This window comes from Danio aesculapii, chromosome 5 (genome assembly GCF_903798145.1).
Source record: "Danio aesculapii chromosome 5, fDanAes4.1, whole genome shotgun sequence".
Taxonomy (NCBI): domain Eukaryota; kingdom Metazoa; phylum Chordata; class Actinopteri; order Cypriniformes; family Danionidae; genus Danio; species Danio aesculapii.
The window spans coordinates 8956003-8978954 of record NC_079439.1 but is presented as its reverse complement, the minus strand read 5'-3'; the positions used below and the strand labels follow the sequence as shown (position 1 = coordinate 8978954).

Genomic DNA, 22952 nt, shown 5'->3' with positions numbered 1-22952 from the left:
GTCGCTGGTTCCTCCTGGATCGGCGCACACGCTGCCACGGCGTGCACAGTCACTGAAATCCCCCTCAGTGGCTACTATTAAGAGCCTGGTGGACTGTAGTTACATGTACACAAGCCCGCGGGACGCACTGGGATATGCCACGCTGAAACGGCTGCAGCAGCAGAGGATTCACCCATCCCTGTCCCACAGTGAAGCGCTGGCGTCTCCTGCTAAAGACGTGCTGTTTACTGACACCATCACCATGAAGACACGCAGCCTCGACACACGGCTCACTCCACGCAGGTATGCAACATTTACTATACTGTGTATTTAGCCTCTAGTGTGTATATTTAATGGTTCTAGCCGTCAATCTAACAATACAGAGGATGGTGAATAAAGTAAAATACCGTTTTATTTTTATCTTCATTTTTTTAATTTGTTCTGTGTTTTTGTTTTATTATTCCCAGATTTAATTTGTGACATTTGGCTTGGGGTTTTTAGTAGATGCAGCTGTATCCTATTATTCTACTAGGGCTGCAAGATATTGGAAAAATCTGATACAGTGGTCCCTCGCTATAAAATGGAGTTCACCTTTTGCAGCCTACTTTTTTAGTGCAATTTGACATGCTTTTTTATTTTCTACAGTGCATTGGGTTCTGCGTCTTGGTTAGCGCATAGTGTTCTGTGTCCTGATTGGCTGAAGACTATTCAGGGTGTCCGCGGGGTAGAGCTGCACGATTCTGGCTAAAATGAGAATCGCTTAAAGTAAAGATCACGATTTTCTCACGATTCTATAGATGTAAAATAAAGGTTAATATGAGTAGGCTATTATTGTTGTCATTTCTCAAACATATGGTGAAACAACAATATTAATATTATGTGTAGTGTACTGTTGGTTAAAATGCTAAATTTTGAATAGACTTTGAAAAGTGGGCTTGAATAGACTTTAAATTTGTCGTGGTCATTAATGCACAGTAAAGGGATGACATCAGAATACAACTATTCATAATTCTGATGTTGAATTATTATGTTCGAGACGTACAGTATGCTTGCAATCTGTCATTGACAACATTATTCGTTTTTTTTTACTAGTAAATTCAGACATTTGTCATGATCAGATTCCCTCTTGCATTATATAGGCTAGAGTAGCTATACTGACACTGTTAAACGGTTATTTTCATGCACAACACTTTGTGTTCGCTATGAAAGAAAAACATATTAAACTTTTGTTGCAGTCATCTCTAAAATGCGAAATGATTATTTAAATGACTTTCGCTTTCGGTTTCATTTTCACTGCTAAGAGCTTTTCATACTTTCCTGCGCGGCTCACAAACGATCACTCTGTGTCCCAAACTGAATGTTATTTACAACTTTATTACCTGTTATTCACAGCCCATGCAGATTCGGTTCACTAAAGTAGTCTATCATTAAGTAGGGCGCGTGCCCTCCCTCTCTGTGGTAACAGCTCACGGTCAGCAGCTCAAGTCACGTGTGATTTCGCGGCCGCGAATACATCATTACAGGAAGACAGAAATGAGATTTTTGGGTAAATTATACCTTATAAATACAGTAACATTTGGAGGTGTACATGTCGCTGAGCAACGTATGTAAAACAATGTGAAGACTTGTGTGGCTGCCTTTGCTTCTCTCCTGAACTTAAAAATATCATTGGCAGAATCGTAGAAATTCTGGATTAAGATCATCTAGGGGTCAAATCGAGATCGCGATCTTTTTTCAAATAATTGTGCAGCTCTACCGGGGGTCTTAAAAAGTATTAAAAATTGATGATCAATTATGAGAAAATTAATGCCCTTAAAAGGTATTAAAAAGTCTTAATCGAGGTTGAAGTCAGAATTATTAGCCCCCCCCTGTTTATTTTCTGTTTGACAGAGCGAAGATTTTGTCAACACATTTCTAAACACAATAGTTTTAATAACTCATTTCTAAAAACTGATTTATTTTATCTTTGCCATGATGACAGTAAATAATATTTGACTAGATATTTTTCAAGACACTTCTACACAGCTTAAAGTGACATTTAAAGGCTTAACTAGGTTAATTAGGTTAACTAGGCAGGTTAGGGTAATTAGGCAAGTTATTGTATAATGATGGTTTGTTCTGTAGACTATCCAGAAAAAAATAGCTTGAAAGGGCTAATAATTTTGACCTTAAAATGGTTTTTAAAAAATTTGCCTAAATAAAACAAATAAGACTTTCTCCAGAAGAAAAAATATTATCAGACATACTGTGAAAATTTCCTTGCTCTGTTAAACATCATTTCGAAAACATTTAAAAAAAGAATAATAAATTCAAAGGGGGGCTAATAATTCTGACTTCAACTGTATATTAATTTCTTTTTTACTAGTTTTATATAATACAAAATAATTATAGCAGAAAATAATATAAATGAAGAGCAAAGAAATTATATATTTGTAGGTGAATTTGGTTTAAATTATGACTTGACATGTTGTGACATTCATCCATGTACAAACGTGCAGATGGAGATCAGGGTGTTTTTGCTGGTCCTCAGGTGTTCTCCTAAAAGGTATTGTGGGCCGTTCAGCTCCAGTCGCAGACTGTCCAGAACTCTTGTGCCATGGTGGGTAGAGTGGATCAAAAATACAATCCCCTCTTTAGCTTTGACCCACCGTAGAGTTTAGTGTAGAAATACTGTAGAGAGCAGCATCCCATCCTGTGTGACAGTTCCAGTTCCAGTCAGTGTCCCCTAAATACTGTAGATTCTCCATATTTCAGTCATTCATTCACATTTTATGATGAGTTAGTGACTGGATTTTGATGCACCTGAAAGACTTGGTCAGATGTTGCTGAAGCATACCTAGATTAGCGCTGAGCGATTTAATCAGAATCAAATTGCAATCACAATTTGACTCATTCCGATTGGCTAATCACAAAAGGTTGCAATGCGAATCCAATATAAATACATAAGATCCAAGCTTAATTAACATTCAGAAACCCAACAGATTATCAGTAGAAGCAATAATGGCCAATAATATGACAAACATCACTAAGTTCTATTATAAAAAATATGTAAAGGTTAATTCTGATGTTTTGTTAATGCTTGAACTTGTATTATCAAAGCTATTGTCACATCAGAATGTATAGTGCTTTCTACTTGTGAAGTGAAACACGAACACGCATGATGCATATGAAAGAAATAATGACTGCATTTACAGACATACAGTACACATAAGCTATGTTTATATAGACAGTTGATAAATATGTATCAACACTACCTGACAAAAGTCTTGTTGCCTATCCAAGTTTTAGGAACAGCAAATAATAACTTGACTTCTAGTTGATTATTTGCTATCAGAAGTGGCTTATATAAAAGCCAAAGGCCTCTAGATTACACTTATTTGACCAAAATAAATGATTATGCCTTGATCTTTAAGGAGTTATTTAGGACAGTAAGGTCTGACTTTGCTTAGACAAAAGTCTTGTCATTTAACAGAAATAATGTCCAGTATAGAATATAAAGAAATGCTGCAGTGGAAAAAGAATAAATATTGTGTCTGACTTTCATGAGCTTGGAGGACTGCATCCATACATCTCTGCACTGACTCAAATCACTTATTAATAAAGTCATCTGAAATGGCAAAGAAACCGTTCTTGCAGGACTCCCAGAGTTCATCAAGATTCTTTAGATTCATCTTCAATGTCTCCTCCTTCATCTTACCCCAGACATGCTTAATAATGTTCATGCCTGGTGACTGGGATGGCCAATCCTGGAAAATCTTGGTGTGGAGGCTGAAGTATGAGGAGCGCTATCCTGCTGAAGAATTTGCCCTCTTCTGTGGTTTGTAATGTAATGGGCAGCACAAATGTCTTTATACCTCAGGCTGTTGATGTTGCCATCCACTCGCAGATCTCTTGCACGCCCCCATTCTGAATGTAACCCCAAACCATGATTTTTCCTTCACCAAACTTGACTGATTTCTATAAAAATCTTGGGTCCATGCGGTTTCCAATAGACCTTCTGCAGTATTTATGATGATTGGGATTCAGTTCAACAGATGATTTATCAGAAAATCTACACTTTTCCAAATGATCAACTAGAAGTCAAGTTATTATTTGTTGCTCTCACAACTGGGATTGACGGCAAGACTTTTGTCAGGTAGTGTGCATATACAGTTAAAGCATCTTGAATTCTTTTCATTTAAAATGTGTGCTGCACACTATTGAGGACATTGAGCTTAAGACTGACTTCACCAAATTACATTGCAAAGCAAATCACTATTGGAAGTCAGAAAAATCCAAATAAGATATATTTCCGAATCACTCAGCCCTAACCTAGATGACGTAGTGCTGATGATGATAACTCTACTCCTGCAGATCCTTTAGATTTTGTTGGTGTTGTGTTATTAGTTAATTGGGCATGTTGTGTCCAATTGTTGTTATTGTAAATTACAGGCATGCTTTTTGACATTCTGTGAGGAAATAGCTGATGCTGCAAGTTATTGCAATGTGCGTTGTGATGAAATTGGTGTTGTTTTCATTTTGTTGGATCGATGTACACCTATTTTAGGGAAACTTTAAAGACACAGTTAAGAAAGTCAAGTACACATGAAATCAAAACTAACCATATTGGTTTTGTTAGCTCACATTGCTAGTTTTGTGGTAAACAATGCATCTGTGGATGTCATTAAGTTAAAACTAATAGTTTTATTAGCCTTTATAATCTTTAATTAAAATCTGTAAATACACTTCCTGTTTGTTTTCAGTTAAATTCTCTTAATAGTCTTAGGTATTGGGTGTGGCCAAAGAGCTTAAAATGACCAAGAGGCGACACTCAATAGAACGTTCCATTGCGACATCAGTGCCCAGCAACAGCCCCGCGATTCCGCCATTTTGGAGTGAAAGCGATCAGCTGTCCATTGGATCTCATTGCTGTCGCGATGGCAAGCAGCTGCTTTGTTTTTTATTTATTTATTTAAAAAGTGCATTAAAGCTGAGATACAACCTGAAAGACGACAATACAACACTTACAATCACAATCATCAGCACTTTTAATAGTTTATTTTACAGACTTATAAGATGCTGTTGTTCTATTGGAATTTTCATTCTAAAATGGCCACCGCACCATCTAGTGGCTGTTTCACAAATCGCTCGAGTGTCTAGCATGGCTAACAAACTTAACCACGCCCCTCTAACTGTCAGTTTTGATAGCAAACAGAAATAGGGAGGAGGTGTCTGTTAGGTTATAATATCTCTCCAAAACCCTTTTCCCCATCTTTCTGGATGAACTTTACTATGTCCAGTCAGCTCGCAGTAGAAAAACAAGCCACGCCCACTGTTTTCTCTTTTAATGTTCTGTTTCTCTAGGAACTGTGTCACAATACGAATAAAACAAACGGTTGCAGCCTCCGATTCATGCGAACTTTAGAATGGCATAATAGAGCTCTCTAATAAATAAAAGTTTGATGGATATTTGTAGTATTAGAGCTAATATTTTACAGTGCATGTGCTTGTGTTCACTCCTCTTACAGGTTTTTGAAAGCTCTGAGTTTTGCGTCTCTGGATAAGGAGGACTTGTTGAGTCCCATCAATCACTCCACTCTGCAGCGCTCCTCTTCCCTGCGCTCCATGGTCTCTAGCGCCACCTTCGGTTGCAGTGAGGACTACATCGGCCTGGCGCTGCCCTTGGACATCAACAATATGTTTCAGGTAAATTTTTTTGGTGGTGTAGAGTATATACAGTTGAAATCAAAATTATTAGCTCTCCTATTTTCGAATATTTCCCAAATGATGTTTAACAGAGCAAGGAATTTTTCACAGTATTTCCTATAATATTTTATCTTCTGAAGAAAGTCTTATTTGCTTTATTTCGACTAGAGTAAATACAGGGAATAGTTCTGACTTCAACTTATGGCTGGGCAATTTGGCCTAAAGTCTAAATCTTAATTAATTGAACATTTGAACTCGATTAATAAACGATTATTTTATTTGTTTTGGTTTTTTGCTCACACAGTTCAATTTTTGTGCAGTAAATAAGTTCACATATTACCAGTGAGAGATTTTTGAATGTGGGGTGCATTACTTGATTTACTTTTTTTTTTGTAGCTAGTTTGAGAGATGAGCGGGTGGGTATGCGACCACACGAAGGTTGTGGCAGACCAGTGCGCTCGATGCAGAAGTATAAATCAGTCTGAACAGAGCGGGGTCATGTGACTCCACACGTGGTAGGGAAAGTAATTGAAAAAATAGACCTGGAAAAATCAGATCGATTATTAATATTAAGTTATTAATGTTGATTTCGATTACTTTTCGATTGGTTGACCAGTCCTACTTCAACTATAAATTGTTTTATTTACAACAAAGCAAACAAAAATTATATGTTGGTTTAAATTCAGATTTTTAAAAAAATGTTAATTCACTTTTGTGCCTCCTATGTGGATGGCATGTAGTTCTGATTGTGTGGCTAAGGATGCTTAGTATTTTTTACTGTTTTATGATGAATAGATTAAAAAATGTTAGTAGGCTTGTGTCTTGGTTAATTGTGATGTGTTTATATTTAATTTTTTTAGATTAAAGAAACGTCATATTTCCAGAAGAGAACGAGTCCTCCGGCTGGAGATAAATCATCTAAATTTAATTTTGGAGAATCAGATGGTATGACCCTTACTTTTCTTTTTCAGTATTGTTATTATTAACCTTCTTGTGTGCCTTATTTGTGAATCACACTTGCAGTTTTAGGCTATTAAGAAGGGACGGATGCCTGTAAAATACAGGGTTTTTTTTTTTTTTTTTGGAATGTAATGTGTATTTATATAGCTCATTTATTGTGTATGGCTATACACCCAAAGTGCTTCACAATCATGAGAGGGGGTCTCTCCACACCACCACCAGTGTGCAGCATCCACTTGGATGATGCAACGGCAGCCACAGGACAGCAGCACCAGTGCGCTCACCACACACCAGCTATTGGTGGAGTGGAGAGACAGTGAAAGACCCAATTTGGTGGATGGGGATGATTGGGAGGCCATGATGGGCCAATAGAGGGAATTTGGCCAGGACACAGAGGATACACCCCTACTCTTTATAAGAAGTGCCATGGGATTTTTAATGACCACAGAGATTCAGGACCTCAGTTTAACGTCTCTTCTGAAAGACGGAATTGGCTTTTTTAGTAAAGTCAATCAAATTTATATTTGTTTAATAATATTTTTTCTATATTATTTTGATTGTTTTGTGGTAATAATTAATATTTATGCAGTAACTAACATCCATTTTTCCCATTGAAAACAATATGTATGTTTTTTAATTTTGTAATTTTTATTTTTAATTATTTTTTAATTATTGCGCTCTAAAAAATGTTTGACCGAAAGCTATCAGAGGGTTAATGACCATAATAATATTAATGATTAACATAATATTTTAATAGAAATATAACCATAATCATTAATAATCATATGGTTATATTTCAATTGAAATGCACTGTTTTATGTAAGTTTGAGGGTGTGTAAGTTGTTTGGAAGTCTCTTATGATCACAAATGTATTTATTTTATCAAAGATATAGTAACACAATAATATATTTGAAACATTACAATCTAAAATATCTGTCAATACATTTCAAAAAGTCATTTATTCCTGTGACAAAGCTGAAATTTCAGCACCATTACTGCAGTTTTTGGTAGCGTTGGTAAATGAGTTTTATGAGTAATGAGAACTTTTTAGGTACTGACCAAAGTGTCTTGATATCACCAAATATTGAAAAATGTCTTTATTTTCTGAATCATTCTGTATCAATATTTGATCACTACAATAGATCTGGATCTCTCCTGAAAAGCCATACATGCATATTTTCTTAAAAAGATTAACTTTAAGGTCAGCGTCAGTGGTGTAGTGGTTAGTGCATCGACACATGCGCTCCGATGCTCACGTCGACCCGAGTTCAATTCCCGCCTCGCGGTCCTATGCTGATCCTTCCTCCGCTCTCTGCTCCCCATGCTTACCTGTCAATAATCGCTACTGTTCTATACATTAAAGGTGAAAAAAATTATAATAATAAAAAAAAGAATAACTTTAAGGACTTACAACTTTAAGGATAGCAGTTCAAGTCACCTTTATTTCTATAGCTCTTTTACTATGTAGATTGTGTCAAAGCAGCTTATCATGGAAGATTATAGTAAACTGAGCAGTGTCAGTTCAGTTTTCAGAGTTTAAGTTCAGTTTAGTTTATTTCAGTGTGGTTTAATCTTCCACTACTGAGAGTCCAAACACTGAAGAGCAAATCCATCGATGAGCAGCTCCACAATTCCCAAAACCAAGCAAGCCATTAGCGACAGTGGCGAGGAACAAACTTCAACAACTGACAAAAGTGAAGGTCCTAAGATGTCAGGTTTTCACTTTTTTCTTGTACTTGAATGTTAAAATGGCCCTCCTATGAGTTGTCAGTCACTGAAATGCCCAATGCCCAACCAGTGCGCTCACCACACACAACCTATTGGTGGAGTGGAGAGACGGTGAAAGACCCAATTTGGTGGATGGGGATGATTGGGAGGCCATGGTGAGCCAATAGAGGGAATTTGGCCAGGACACAGAGGATACACCCCTACTCCAGGAAGTGCCATGGTAGAAGTGCCATGGTATTTTTAATGACCACAGAGAGTCAGGACCTCAGTTTAACGTCTCTTCTGAAAGACGGAATTGGCTTTTTTAGTAAACTGAAATACTTGAATGTTAAAATGGCCCTCCTATGAGTTGTCAGTCACTGAAATGCCCAATTTGAGTTTGAGACCCCTGATCTACATTGCAAAAGCGCTATAGAAATAAAGATGAATTGAATTCAATATTTCAAAGTCAAATTTTATATAATTGGTATTGGACAAAATGTAATGTTCAGGTATTGAATTCAAGGTATCTTTTCGAACATTTCTAAACAATTCCCAAACATAGTCTTCAGCATCACCCGATTCTTTAGAAATTGTCTAATATGCTAATTTAATTTTCTTTAAACATTTTTTTACTATCAGTGATGAGGGCAGTTGTGCTGTTTTGTGTAAACCCGGATGCATATTTTTCATGATTCTTTGATGAATATAACATTTAATAGTACATCACTCATTTAAATTGTAATGTTTTATAACATTTTTAAACACAAAAGAAGATATTTTGAGGAAAGCTAAAAACCTGTAACCATTGACTCCCATAGTATTTGTTTTTCCTACTATGGAAGTCAGTGGGAACAAGTTTTCAGATTCAGATTACTGTAATGTTTTATACCTTTTTAAATCTGTCCCTTTTATGCTTTTTTTTATTGACTGTTGCTTTAAATTCAAAATGAGATTGTGGTCCCAGCCCTTTTTTTTTTTTTTCAAACGAGGGTGGAGCTACAATATAAACATCTTTGTGTGACCATAGCAGCAGATTCAAAATTTTAATGGCAGACAGCTGCTTCTCACTCAGGGCTGTCTGTGTCTATGAGTGAGAGATGGTCACTAATGGGCGGGGCTTTCCCCCTTTGATGACACGTACAAAGGGAGATGTGCAATATGGCTGTATATCATCACTGCTGGGACACTAAGACACTCGGCCATCCAGATCCATTTTAGGGATCATATATTCATACAGAATGACAAGATAAAGACAGTTTTCAATATTTAAAAAGTATCGAACTCATTAAAAAATGCTACAGCAACTAAAAAAACTGAAGTAATGATGCTGAAATTTTAGCTTTGCATCACAATAAATGACTTTTATTTAAAAAATGTTTTATAAATTGACATATTTTAAATTGTAATATTTCAAGTGATTACCATTTCACTATTTCTTTGAACAAATAAACACCTTTGTGGTCATAAGAGACTTATTTCCAAACAACTTACAGACACTTAAACTTTGGTATGAAACAGTGTAATTCTATTCAAATATTATAACCATAATCATGAAAAGTATTATAGTCATTTACCCTGTGGTATCAAGAATTAAAAAATAATTATAAGCAAAAATGGGGAAAAATGGATATTAATCAATTAATAAATATTAATTATTAGCGAGTGGGACACTAAGGCACTCAGCAGACCGTTTTAGTAAAGTGTGATTATAACAAATAGAATTAATTCACGTTTGATTATTGATTATTAGTGGCTGGTTATATTCACACAACTGTGTTTAAACCCCTTATAAAAGTAATTTTTGCGTAATAGATCCCCTTTAATGCCTTTAACAGAAATGTTGAATGCTTAATAATTTTAAAAGACTGCTTCTGTGTGGTGTTTTTTTTTTTTTTTTTGTTGCATATTTCCACTCTCAGGTTTCCTAGAATCGTGTCGTGGTCCTCCACTGAAGCAGCAGGTGAGCATCACAGAGCTGCTCAACAGCAGCCGGTCGGAGCAGCACCACCTGCTGGGGGCAGAGGAGACCACAGGCTTACAGGAACACACAGAGCAGAACTGCCTTTACTGCAGCGCTATCAACGCCCTCGGCTCACACACACATAACCACCTGAACAACACGCACAATCACAATGGTGAGAAAAAGTCCTTAAATTATCCTGCTGTTTTAGAAAAAGAGTGCATAAGAATGTGTAATCAAATTATTAATGACATTATATTTTTTCAATGTTGTATTACCATGTCTATTAGAAATGATTGGTTGTATGTGATGTAGGTTTATGAAAATATTGTAATTGTTGTTTTAATGGTGTCCAAGCGGATGTTTATGGAAACCAGTTCCAGCCACTGAATAAAAAAAAAGTATTGCAACTTTTTAATCTCAGAATAGCGTGATGCAAGCGTGCAATTCTGCCTTTTTTCTCAGAATTGTTAGATGTCAACTCAAATTTGTGAGCTATTTAGTCAGAATTGTGAAGGGAAAAAATCAGATTACTAATAAATAAAGTCTCAATTGTTTGATAATGAGATGTCTGAGATAATTCTGAGTACGTCTGAATGCTGACTCTCAAATATATACAGTTGAAGTCAGAATTATTAGCCCCCGCTTGAATTTGTTTGACAGAGCAAGGACATTTTTACAGTATGTCTGATAATATTTTTTCTTCTGGAGAAAGTCTTATTTGTTTTATTTTGGCTAGAGTAAAAGCAGTTTTTAATTTTTCAAAATCCATTTTAAGGTCAAAATTATTAGCCCCTTTAAGCTAAATATTTTCAATAGTCTACAGAACAAACCATCGTTATACAATATCTTGCCTAATTACCCTAACCTGCCTAGTTAACCCAATTAACCTAGTTAAGTCTTTAAATGTCACTAAGCTGTATAGAAGTGTCTTGAAAAATATCTAGTAAAATATTATTTACTGTTATCATGGCAAAGATAAAATAAATCAGTTATTAGAAATGAGTTATTAAAACTATTATGTTTAGAAATGTGTTTAAGAAATCTGCTCTCTGTTAAACAGAAATTGAGGGAATAATTCAACAAGGGGGCTAATAATTCTGACTTCAATTGTATATCTCACAATTCTGACTAATAAAGTTGCAAAAAAATCAGAATTCTTAGATAGATGGTCAGAAGAGTTATTTTTATTTATTTATTTTTTATTAATCGTCAGTTAATGCATCACAACATTCTAAAACAGTCTCAGCTATACAGTAGGAAATAATGGGAAATATACAAACAGATAACCAGGATAATACAGTCAGGCTAGGAGCTAAATGTGCACCGTAGAATAGAAAATCAAGAGAAATTATTCATGAAATGCCAAAAAGGTTTCCATAGCTTCCAAAAATCAGACTTTTGATGCATGTCATAGGTGAGTTTCTTGATTGGTAATGGCGTACATACTTGAGACAACCACGTTTTAAAGGAGGGTACCTGAAGAGATGACCACAAAAAAGTATACATTTCTTTGCCAGATAAACCAAGATTAAAAACAAATGCTTGGTGTGGGAGTCCAACACATTCTCTGCCCCAGAATTGAGAGTTATAAAGTAGTTTCCTGTAATAGAGTGTTAAAGACACTTCAGATCTCTGCTCGCGAGCGCTAGAGTTTGGACCAAATAGTGCAAATGATGTAGCCTAGTTCAAAAAAAGAGCAAATCTATATGAATAAATGGACAATAACCCAGTTCAACAACCCCTTTTCTTTCTGAAATTAGGATAAACAGTTGGATATAGGCCTTATATTTTGTGATTCCTCCAAAACCTAAAGTTAAGATTGCTATGTTATTTCTTGTTATTAATGGAATTCGCCTGTGTATGCATCTTTAACACTGTTCATGAAAGTGTGGGAACCCTAAATTCACACTCTCTCTCTTCCTCTCTCTCTTTCTCTCTGGCAGATCTGTCTGATGGTTTCTCTCAGTGGCACAGTCAGCCATTCCATAATCACTTGGAGGTGGTCGCTCAGTCCAAGTTCTCTGGGGTGTCGGGCTGCAGTGACGCGGCCGTCAGTCAGGGCTCCGCCTGCAGCACTCCCAGCACTGACATCATCCTGGGTGAGTGAGGAGCAGCGCTAGTTCACTTTCACCTCTTTTTTTTAGGGTATTTACATCAAAATCAGGTAAATGGTGTAGGAATTACAACAGTTTGCATATTTGCCTCCCACTTGTTAAGGGTCCAAAAGTAACTGGACAGAATAATAATCATAAATCAAACTTTCACTTTAATACTTGGTTGCAAATCCTTTGCAGTCAATTACAGCCTGAAGTCTGGAACACATAGACATCACCAGATGCTGGGTTTCATTCCGAGTGGTGCTCTGCCAGGCCTGTACAGCAACTGTCTTCAGTTCCTGCTTGTTCTTGGGGCATTTTCCCTTCAATCGGGTTCAAGTCAGGTGATTGACTTGGCCATTGCATAACTTCCACTTCTTTCCCTTCAAAAACACTTTGGTTGCGTTTGCAGTATGCTTTGGGTCATTGTCCATCTGCACTGTAAAGCACCGTTCAATGAGTTCTGAAGCAATAACTGAATATGAGCTGATAATATTGCCTGAAACACTTCAGAATTATCCTGCTGCTTTTGTCAGCAGTCACATCATCAATAAATACAAGAGAACCAGTTCCATTGACACCCATACATGCCCACGTCATGACACTACCACCACCATGCTTCACTGCTTAGATCATGAACAGTTCCTTTCCTTTTCCATACTCTTCTCTTTACATCACTCTGGTACAAGTTGATCTTGATCTCATCTGTCCATAGGATGTTGTTGCAGCACTGTAAAAGCTTTTTTAGAACTCTAATCTGGCCTTCCTGTTTTTAAGGCTCCCCAATGGTTTACATCTTGTGTTGAACCCTCTGTATTCACTCTGGTGTAGTCTTCTCTTGATTCTTGACTTTGACACACATACACCTATCTCCTGGAGAATGTTCTTGATCTGGCCAGCTGTTGTGAAGGGTGTTTTCTTTACCAGGGAAAGAATTCTTTGGTCGTCCACCACAGTTGTTTCCGTGGTCTTCCGGGTCTTGCTGAGCTCACTGGTGCGTTCCTTCTTATTAAGAATGTTCCACACAGTTGTTTTGGCCATGCCTGATGTTTTTGCAATCTCTCTGATGGGTTTGTTTTGTTTTTTTCTAGCCTAACGATGGCCTGTTTGACTGAGAGTGACAGCTCTTTGGATCTCATCTTGAGAGTTGACAGTAACAGATTCCAAATGCAAATAGCACACTTGAAATGAACTCTGGACCTTTTATCTGCTCATTGTAATTGGGATAATGAGGGAATAACACACACCTGGCCATGGAACAGCTTAGAAGCCAGTTGTGCAGTTACTTTTGGACCCTTGACAAGAGGGAGGCAAATATGCAAACTGTTGTAATTCCTACAGCGTTCACCTGATTTGGATGTAAAAACCCTCAAATTAAAGCTGACAGTCTACAGTTAAAGCACATCTAGGTGTATTTTATTTCAAATCCAGTATGTTGGTGAGTAGAGCCAAACTGTTAGAATTGTGTCAGTGTCCCAATAGTTATGGACCTAACTCTATATATACACCTAAATATATACTAATTACACATTATGTTAATACACATTTTTATTTTGGAAGTTTTCATATTTGTATAAGCATGAAGTTATGACAGATATTCAGACAAATTTTGTTATTAAATTATGTATGTATATATAGAGTCTACTGTTCTAAAAAAGGCTCTGCTACTTTATTTTAATGACATTTGGTTTGTTATCAACATTATTTTATATATTTAAATGATGTTAAAAATGCATGATGGTCACTTTGCTCAGAAAAAAATATTGAATTAAAAAGAACTCATTCTGGCATGCAGGAAAAACGAGAGAAACTTGATGCGTGAAAGCCCAAGTATCTTTAATTTAGTTTAAAGAGCAACAGAACAGACATCTAACAGATGTGTTTGTGTAGGAGGGAAGGCCATATCTGAGGACGGGCCAGCCTGTCGAGTTCTGCTGAGAAAAGAGGTTCTGCGGCTCGTCATCAACCTCAGCTCTTCAGTCGGTACCAAAGGACATGAAACTGGCCTGCTGACGTAAGAACAGTAAAAAGAACTGCATGTGTGTTCGGTGTCTTTCCTGTGCATAACATTCTGCTACCAATTGCAGGATAAAGGAGAAGTTTCCGTACGCGTTTGATGACATCTGCCTGTACTCCGAGGTTTCCTTCCTGCTGGCTTCCTGCACCTTCCGTCTGGCCTCACGCCGCTTCATCCAAGAGCTCTTCCAGGATGTGCAGTTCATTCCGGTACGCCATTAATTATAAACACTTCTTTTACTTCCACCACAATCATTTTACAGCACTTGAATTAAAGGTCTCTGAGTTTATATGGCTTGTGTATATCTTCTCCATTTGGTTACAGACTCTTGGTCATACCAGGGACCACCCAAATAATAAATTTAAAAAGGTGGACACAATAGCTTAATTAAAAAAACGTTCCATGTATTTATTTTTCTTTATATGAACAAATATACAAATTACAGGAGACAAATTAAGCACGAAAAATCTCCGTTTTTTTAAAGTTATAGGCAGGTAAACAAATGTTTTTATCTGTCGATTTATCAAAGAGTCCTGAAACAAAATATCATAGACTGTATCATAGATTTCCGTAAAAAATAAGCAACCACTTAAGCAAATAAGCAAACACTTAATAAAATAAAAAGAACCATTAATAATGATTAACTGTCTGTAATAATTAAGCATTAAATGGGCATATTAGAATGATTTCTGAAAGGTCACATCAGACTGGAGTAATCAGCTTTTCATCACAGAAATTGATTTAAAATATATTTTAAAATTGAAAATTGTAATTTTAAAGTATACTAATATTTCACAATAGTGCTGTTTTTACTTGTTGTAAAAGCAAAAACATCTTTATTTATTTATATATTTCAAATTTGTAACTTTTTTAGGGTGAACAGACACAATTACAGAAATATATTTTACACTTATTATCTGAAGGAGAAAAATGGCTGAATAAAAGAATTCACACTTTCTTCAGGCCATAGCATGATCTTAAATGGGTTTCACACTGGACAAGGAAAGCTCTGCACTATGAAACCCATTCATTTCAATAGTTACTTACAGCTAAAGTCAAAATGATTTGCCAATGATTTTTCTTTTTTCAAAAATTTCCCAAATGATGTTTAACAGAGCAAGGAATTTTTCACAGTTTTTCCTATAATTTTTTTTTTCGGGAGAAAATGTTATTTGTTTTATTTCGGCAATTAAATTGCCTAATTAATCTAGTTAAATCTTTAAATGTCACTTTAAGCTGAATACCAGTATGTTGAAAAATATCTAGTCAAATATTATGTACTGTCATCATGGCAAAGATAAAATAAATCAGTTATTAGAAATGAGTTATTAAAGCTATTATGTTTAGAAATGTGTTTCTCAGGGCTTGACATTAACTTTTTTGACCACAATCCACTGTGGCTGGTGGCTTTCAAACATCATCCAACACCATTTTTACTAGCCACATTTTTGTTGTTGGGAAAATATATTTCATATGCTAAAATTTGACTTTGGCATGCAAAAAATACTTGATTTAACCTCTTGATGTGTTTTTTATAGGTGTTGTTTTATTTCTCTTTGCTATTTGAGCTTATTGAAACCTAATTAGAATAAAACCGAAGTGTCACCTTTTGATATGATGTACTTTTAGATAAAAAGAATGTCCATATATGTGGACTCTTGCTCCGAATGTACATAAAACACTTTTTCCAGACAGTTTTTCAATGCATATATAACATATACATTTTTTTGGACTTGCTTTGACTATCAGAGTAAAAACAACCTTTTTTCCCCATTTTGGGCGGGTAAAAGTAGTCTTTGGGACATTTCATATGCTGAAAAACAGTTGCAGGATGACACTGTATGTCTGTAACAAAATATAAAACATTCAAAGTATTTTAAATAGCCACTTAAGAGCTAAAATGTGCTGTCCACGTATGTGGCTACTAAGCCCTAGGAGGTTAAATTGTGTGTTGTGTCCAAGTTTTTTTTGTGTGTTGTGACCTTGCTTAATAAGCATGAGCATATGGGTTGTAGTTTCATAGTGTCAAATTACAGTTAGTTTTATTTCACATGACTTTTTAGGGCTCAACATTAAGAATTTACCTTTTTTTTCTGGCCACACCACAGAGTTTAAATCAAAACAAGCAAAATATAACTTCTTATTTAACAAAAATATTCATTAAAAATGTTCTCATTTGTCTAAAACTATACACAGCAGTCTATCCAGGCTAAAGGTCTCAGATCACCAGTTAACTATAGAGAAATGGAAAGTTAATCTCCTATTAAACAGGAGAAATGGGACACTGGAGCTTTTAAGCACTTGTGCGTGCACAGATGATGTGATGCGCGTGAGTCCTTAAAGGCTCCTGTGTTCCGTTTCCTTGCACAAAGCATCTGGGTAACACTTTATTTTGATGGTCCATTTGAGTATTAGTAGACTGTCTGCTTATTGTCTGTTGATACTGCTCCTTCAATAGACATTTAACTGACTATAAGAAACTTTGCAACTAGATGTCAGCTTACACTAACCCCAACCTAAAAGTCTACATATAATCTATTGAGAATTAGTTGCAATTTTAACTTAAACTCAACAAACGGACCATCAAAATAAAGTGTGACCAGCAACCGTGCCTGAAATCACAACTGGAGAGATCATTTCTCTTTAAAAAAAAGACTGGAAAAAGTGGTGCTCATGCATGCACCGTCCTCCTACTTTACAATATCATCAGTGAGCGAGGATTGCCTGCGTCTCACTGTGCGCCTGATCATCCTCTCATTCGCTATTCACCTGCTTTCTTTTGCTCGCGCGAACAGTTATCAATCGTGCTACTTCTCGATTCTAAGATCACATTTGCGCTCTTATTGACTAATGGTCTTAAACTTAAATTCTAATCTTACAGACTAAGGAGTAACAGCAGCAGTAGTGTTTAAAGATGATGGTCTTTGGTACTCGGGTTCCAGGAGAAAGTTCAATTTACACAGCAGAAGCCTATGCAATGGAAAGGACACAGCATCGTAACTTTTTAATTTGCACAGATTCCAAATCCTGTCTTCAAGCACTTGAAGCTTCTAAGTATGATCACCCCATAATGTCCATGATTTTAAAGAAAATGACAACACTAGAAAATCAGAAGTTCAACATTATCTTCTGTTAGATTCCAGGTCATATGGGACTACGTGGAAATGAGCTGGCAGATGAAGCTGCAAAAAAGGCTATCTCTTTGAATGTGACCGAATGTTTAATTTCTCCTGATGACTTGAAACCCACCATCAATTTGTACATAAACGAAACATGGCAAAGAGAATGGGACAACTGCATCAACAACAAATTATATGAAATTTACCTGAAAATACATGAAAGACATTTAGCAAATTATAATTTCGAAACCAGGCATGATCAGACGGTCTATACCAGATGTCGAATTAGACATTCTAGGTTGACACATTCATATTTATTAAATAACGAAGAATCACCTAAATATGCTCATTGAATACAAACCTAACAGATCACTCAGATCTTTAGGATCAAATAGATTAGAAATCCCAAGAGTTCAGTCAAAGCAGGATGAATCGGCTTTCAGCTACTACGCCCCTCGCTTCTGGAATCAGCTTCCAGAAATGATCAGATGTGCTCCAACATTAGGCACGTTCAAATCAAGACTGAAAACACATCTGTTTAGCTGTGCCTTTACTGAATGAGCACTGTGCTACGTCCGACAGATCGAACTACTATGTTTTTCTCTTCTTTTTAATTCTTTTATAACACATTTTATCAGCTTTTATTTTATTTTATTTCTATTTTTACCATTTTTATTATTTGTTTTATTTCTCTTATACTTGTTTCTTTTATTCCTGTTTATGTAAAGCACTTTGAATTGCCACTGTGTATGAAATGTGCTATATAAATAAACTTGCCTTGCCTTGCCTAAATGTAAACGTGAAGCCAAATACCTCGGGGTGAACCCACATAAAATAATAAACAAAAATACACTAACTAAACACCCAAATGAAACTTACTACACCTAATAAAATAACAGAAATAAAAATACAAAATCTACACCGATCTCCCTGACTAACAAAAACACAGGTGAAAATATTTACAAAAAAGAAAAGTGGCGTCCAACCCCTACGGCCTCTTACCGTGTATATATTTACAATATTAACAATCAACAAAAACCAAAACAAAAATAATAGGAAGGGGAAACACGGGTTGGTATACAACACAAAGTCAACACTAGCACAACAGCACGAGAAATACAATCAACGAAAACAACTCAACAACAGGAATAACTTTATCAAAATATCAACAACACGCCAACAAAACTCGCTCTCCTCTCCCTACGCCCGTTGATCTCTTTTTAAAGGTCGCCCTGGGTTACTTCCTCCAATCCCAGGGCACGTCGCCTATGTAATTAGGGCGGGGCCTGCAGGTGGAAAGAGGGAGAGAGAGAGAGAGAGAGAGACAAACACACACACAAACAAACACACCTGCCAACGCAACACCATCAAACATATTTTGTTGGAATGTAGAAGTTTAAATTCCATTGGACAAAATTTTTATAAGGAGAGTATTTTGATGGACATTTTTAAAAAGTACCACCAGGAAGAGTTTTACATTTTTATTATCAAAAATAGAACTGAAAAATCATATTAAAGTTTGAATACATTTTTTTGTGAATTTTATATATTTATATTTTATATATTTGTCTATTTTTATATAAGAAATTTTTTTTATATAATACGAATTTGTTTTCATCATGTAATATTATAATGTATATCCAATTGGCCACGAAATAGCCATAAGTTGCTGATGTGGCAATAAATATATAATAAATAAATAAATTCTAATCTTTAGTGATGAGCTAGCTCTGGCAATTTAAAAATAATTTTCAACCAGCCAAAGTGGCTAGTGGGCAGGGGCGTAACAGCCATTTTAAAAGTGGGGGGGACAGCTGTATGGTCACCCAAAAGTGATTAATGATTTATTAGCATTAAAGTTTATTTAATAATCTTTTAACCAAAATTCTAAAATAATTACATAATATTAATAATAACAATAAATAAACAGAACCACACACATTTAATTTAAGCATTACTCTGTGTGAAAATATTTTTAAAAACTACAATTGCAAAATTGCAAGTTGATACTAGACATATCACGTGAGATGGACATCGCCATGTGTTCTTGCGGCTGATGCGTCATTCATAAAAGCAGAACACGCAGGATTCAACACGTAAATTCACCAGTTACTCCCCAAATACATGCAAGTATGTGGTTGGTGAACTTAGAGAGGAGTACATTCAACTTTATAGTTACTTTCAGTATGTGTATCTGATATGATTAAAACACATCTGCAAATTATATTTTAATGGATTGTTAGACTTCCTTGTGTGTTTTACAAACGCTAAAGTTCTTGTTTTACTAGTACTTGTGTGTATTTACATGTCTAAATCATAAATTAAGCAATAGGCCGTAAAAAAGCAGAGTTAAGTTGGTCTTGTTTTCGAAAAAAAAAAAAAAAAAAACGGTCCCTTACTGAGAGTTTAGGTCAGCGCGAGCTCTCTCTGGCTAAACGCATATTGCGACTGCTCAAGCAGTGCTCGTAATATCGAGCGAAAAAAGAAAGACAGCTGTGAAACATAACCAGCTCTGTCCTTTCTGTAGGGAATACAGTTTAGATCTTTTTAGGGTTAGAGGTTTTTTAGTTAATGCCGTTCGTCACTGAATGTGTCAGGAATACCGAAAACAAAACCAACTTAACCCCGCTGTCTTTCTCTGGCTCAGCGCCAGACAAGACACCAGCACCAGGGACTTTATGGTTCTCACTTCGAAACGGAACAAATTAGGATTCTGTAACGTTAGTGATTTACCGTGATTTACCCAGCTGTAGCTGTTGCTTCCTTCTGCATCATCTCTGTCTAAGACTGCAAAGTCAATGAATGAAGCTCGTGGCAGACGCTCAAGAGATTCGCGCTGTGATTGGCTGAGTGATCGTTCACTCAAATCAAGTAACAAATCAGAGAACACTTGCGGCCGCTAGGTCAAATAAAACGTGTGGGCCAGTCGGGGGACAGAATAACCTGTTTCCAAAAAGTGAGGGGGACGTGTGTCCCCCGTCCCCCCCGGTTGCTACGCCCCTGCTAGTGGGAATGTCTGTCTAACCCACCACAGGTAAAATTTACCCGTGTTTAGCGGGTTGGCGTTGTTAAAGTCAAGCCCTGGTTATAGTGCATGTATAATGATGACTTATCGTTTTTGTTTTTCTCCAGCTGTATGATGAAGCCGAAGCAGTGTTGACTAAACCATCAGTGGAGGACGCAGAGTCTTGATGCCTCTGTCAGCTTCCTGAACACTTCACTGCCTCCATCATCATCATCATCCTCATCTTCTCTCGTTCAAAACAGAGACGCATGAATAAGTGGAAATAGAGGACAGATGGAGGAGAGGAAGTAAACGCTTGCAGGAAACCTTCAGATGGAGCAGTTTACCAAAAAGGTCATCAGACTGTGAAACAGGTGAACTTCAGACGGTCTGATCTGAGCGTGCACAACAAACAAACTATTTCAAGAGAGAGGAAAAATGAAATGCTGTTTACACTTTAAGATTTCCAGATGCACAGATGAGCTGAACACTTCTCTGCACTGGTGTATGCGCGTGTGTGTGTGTGTGTGTATGTGTGTATATAATTCCCAATATTTCACAAACATTAACACTACAAACAAATGTGCCACTGCGAATGATTCGACTATGAAATTTAAGACTTCCAGAAGTGAGAACGGGCAAAAAAAAATGTCAATCGCATTCATGCTATTTATTTGTTTTTGTATGCGCGGTTTAATTTATTTTTTATGACCTCCAGACAATCAGAATTCTGTGTTTTGGGGGGGAAAATGTGGTGTGGGACATGCAAACATTAGCATCTATTGCTGGAAATGTATTAAAACACACATGCGAGCACTGATACACATATACTTCGTCACTGAGCTACTTCGATTGGTAATAGTGTGGATTTTTTCACAAGTACTAGGGTGAATCTGATGAATTAGCATAATATCAAGTATAGGTCACTTTATCATTATCGTGAAGCCAAATTCTCTTTGATTATCATCAATTTTTATAATCTGATTTTGAAATTAAAGGGATAGTTCACCCAAAAATGAAAATGTTTGCACTATTTAAGCTCCCTCAAACATTTATGGGTTTCTTTCTTCTGTTACTAAAGACAATATCTTGAAGAGAACCTGTAGCCATTGACTTCCATAAAAGGAAGAACAAATACTATGGAATACCAGTCAATGGTTACTGGTTTCCAACATTCTTCAAAGTAGCTTCTTTTGTGTTCAACAGAATTAAGAAACTCAAGCAGGTTTAGAAAAAATAAATGATGACAGAATGTTCAGTTTTGTGTGAGCTGTCTCTTTAAATGTGACCTGGATGCACAATACTTTGGACAAACCGTGGTTGGTGTATGTCTGTGTAGAAAGTTTACAGATATCAAACAATACTCATTCGTCCCTGTTATCTGATCTGATGGTGGGACATTGATGATAAGTTTTGCAGGAAGTTAAACCGGATAAACATAATCATGCATGGGTTAGTTTTATTGATACGTTTACTAAAAGTGATCATCAAGTACCTTTGGAATATTCTGTTCAATATTGTGCTGCTCACCAAATCTTTGACTTGATGTTGACTACAACAGAAAAGTATTTCGTTTTTTCAATACAATAAATACAAGTCAATACAATTAGTATTATGTTTCATTTTTAGATTTCAGGACAATTATAGTAATTCTAAGTTAATGTCCAATACACTGTAAAAATCAATTAGTTACTGTACTTAAAAATAAAAGTAAGTAAACCCGTTCCCTTAAAAGCGACAAGTTGGCTTTACTTAAAGTGAGGAAACTTGTTGTAACTTGGAATTGTTAAGTTAACTTAATTTCATTTTTGGAATAATGCACAAGTTCAGTTACTTTATTGATTAGATAAAGAATATGCCAAACCCTAAAGGTAATTGATTTACTCACTTTAAGTCAACTAACTGCTTTAAAAGCAATAAATTTACTTACTTAAAAAAAAAGGCAACTTATGGCTTTAAAAACATCAGGTTTACTCACTGTTTTAAAGTAAAGTCAACTAATCGCTTCAAAAACATCAGGTTTACTCACTGTTTTAAAGTAAAGTCAACTAATCTCTTTAAAAAAACATCAGCCCAGCTTTAAAGTAACGTCAACTAATCGCTTTAAAAACATCAGGTTTAATTGCTGTTATAAAGTAAAGTCAACTAATCGCTTCAAAAACATCAGGTTTACTCACTGTTTTAAAGTAAAGTCAACTAATCGCTTTAAAAACATCAGGTTTACTCACTGTTTTAAAGTAAAGTCAACTAATCGCTTCAAAAACATCAGATTTACTCGCTGTTTTAAAGTAAAGTCAACTAATCGCTTTAAAAACATCAGGTTTACTCGCTGTTTTAAAGTAAAGTCCACTAATTGCTTTAAAAACATCAGGTTTACTCACTGTTTTAAAGTAAAGTCAACTAATCGATTTAAAAACAT

General features: G+C 35.9%; 1 protein-coding gene across 1 annotated transcript in view; it reads left to right on the top strand.

The window, feature by feature from the left end:
• rictora (RPTOR independent companion of MTOR, complex 2 a) overlaps positions 1–22474 on the top strand; it is an 81380-nt gene extending 58906 nt beyond the window's left edge. The window contains exons 31-38 of the mRNA XM_056457330.1: positions 1–282; positions 5487–5664; positions 6525–6609; positions 10254–10469; positions 12241–12396; positions 14284–14407; positions 14481–14619; positions 20662–22474. The exon at positions 1–282 is cut by the window's left edge and continues 673 nt beyond it. Coding sequence (XP_056313305.1) covers positions 1–282; positions 5487–5664; positions 6525–6609; positions 10254–10469; positions 12241–12396; positions 14284–14407; positions 14481–14619; positions 20662–20721 — 1240 coding nt within the window. The 3' untranslated portion in view covers positions 20722–22474. The remainder of the gene's footprint in view (positions 283–5486; positions 5665–6524; positions 6610–10253; positions 10470–12240; positions 12397–14283; positions 14408–14480; positions 14620–20661) is intronic.
• Positions 22475–22952: the final 478 nt, after the last annotated feature.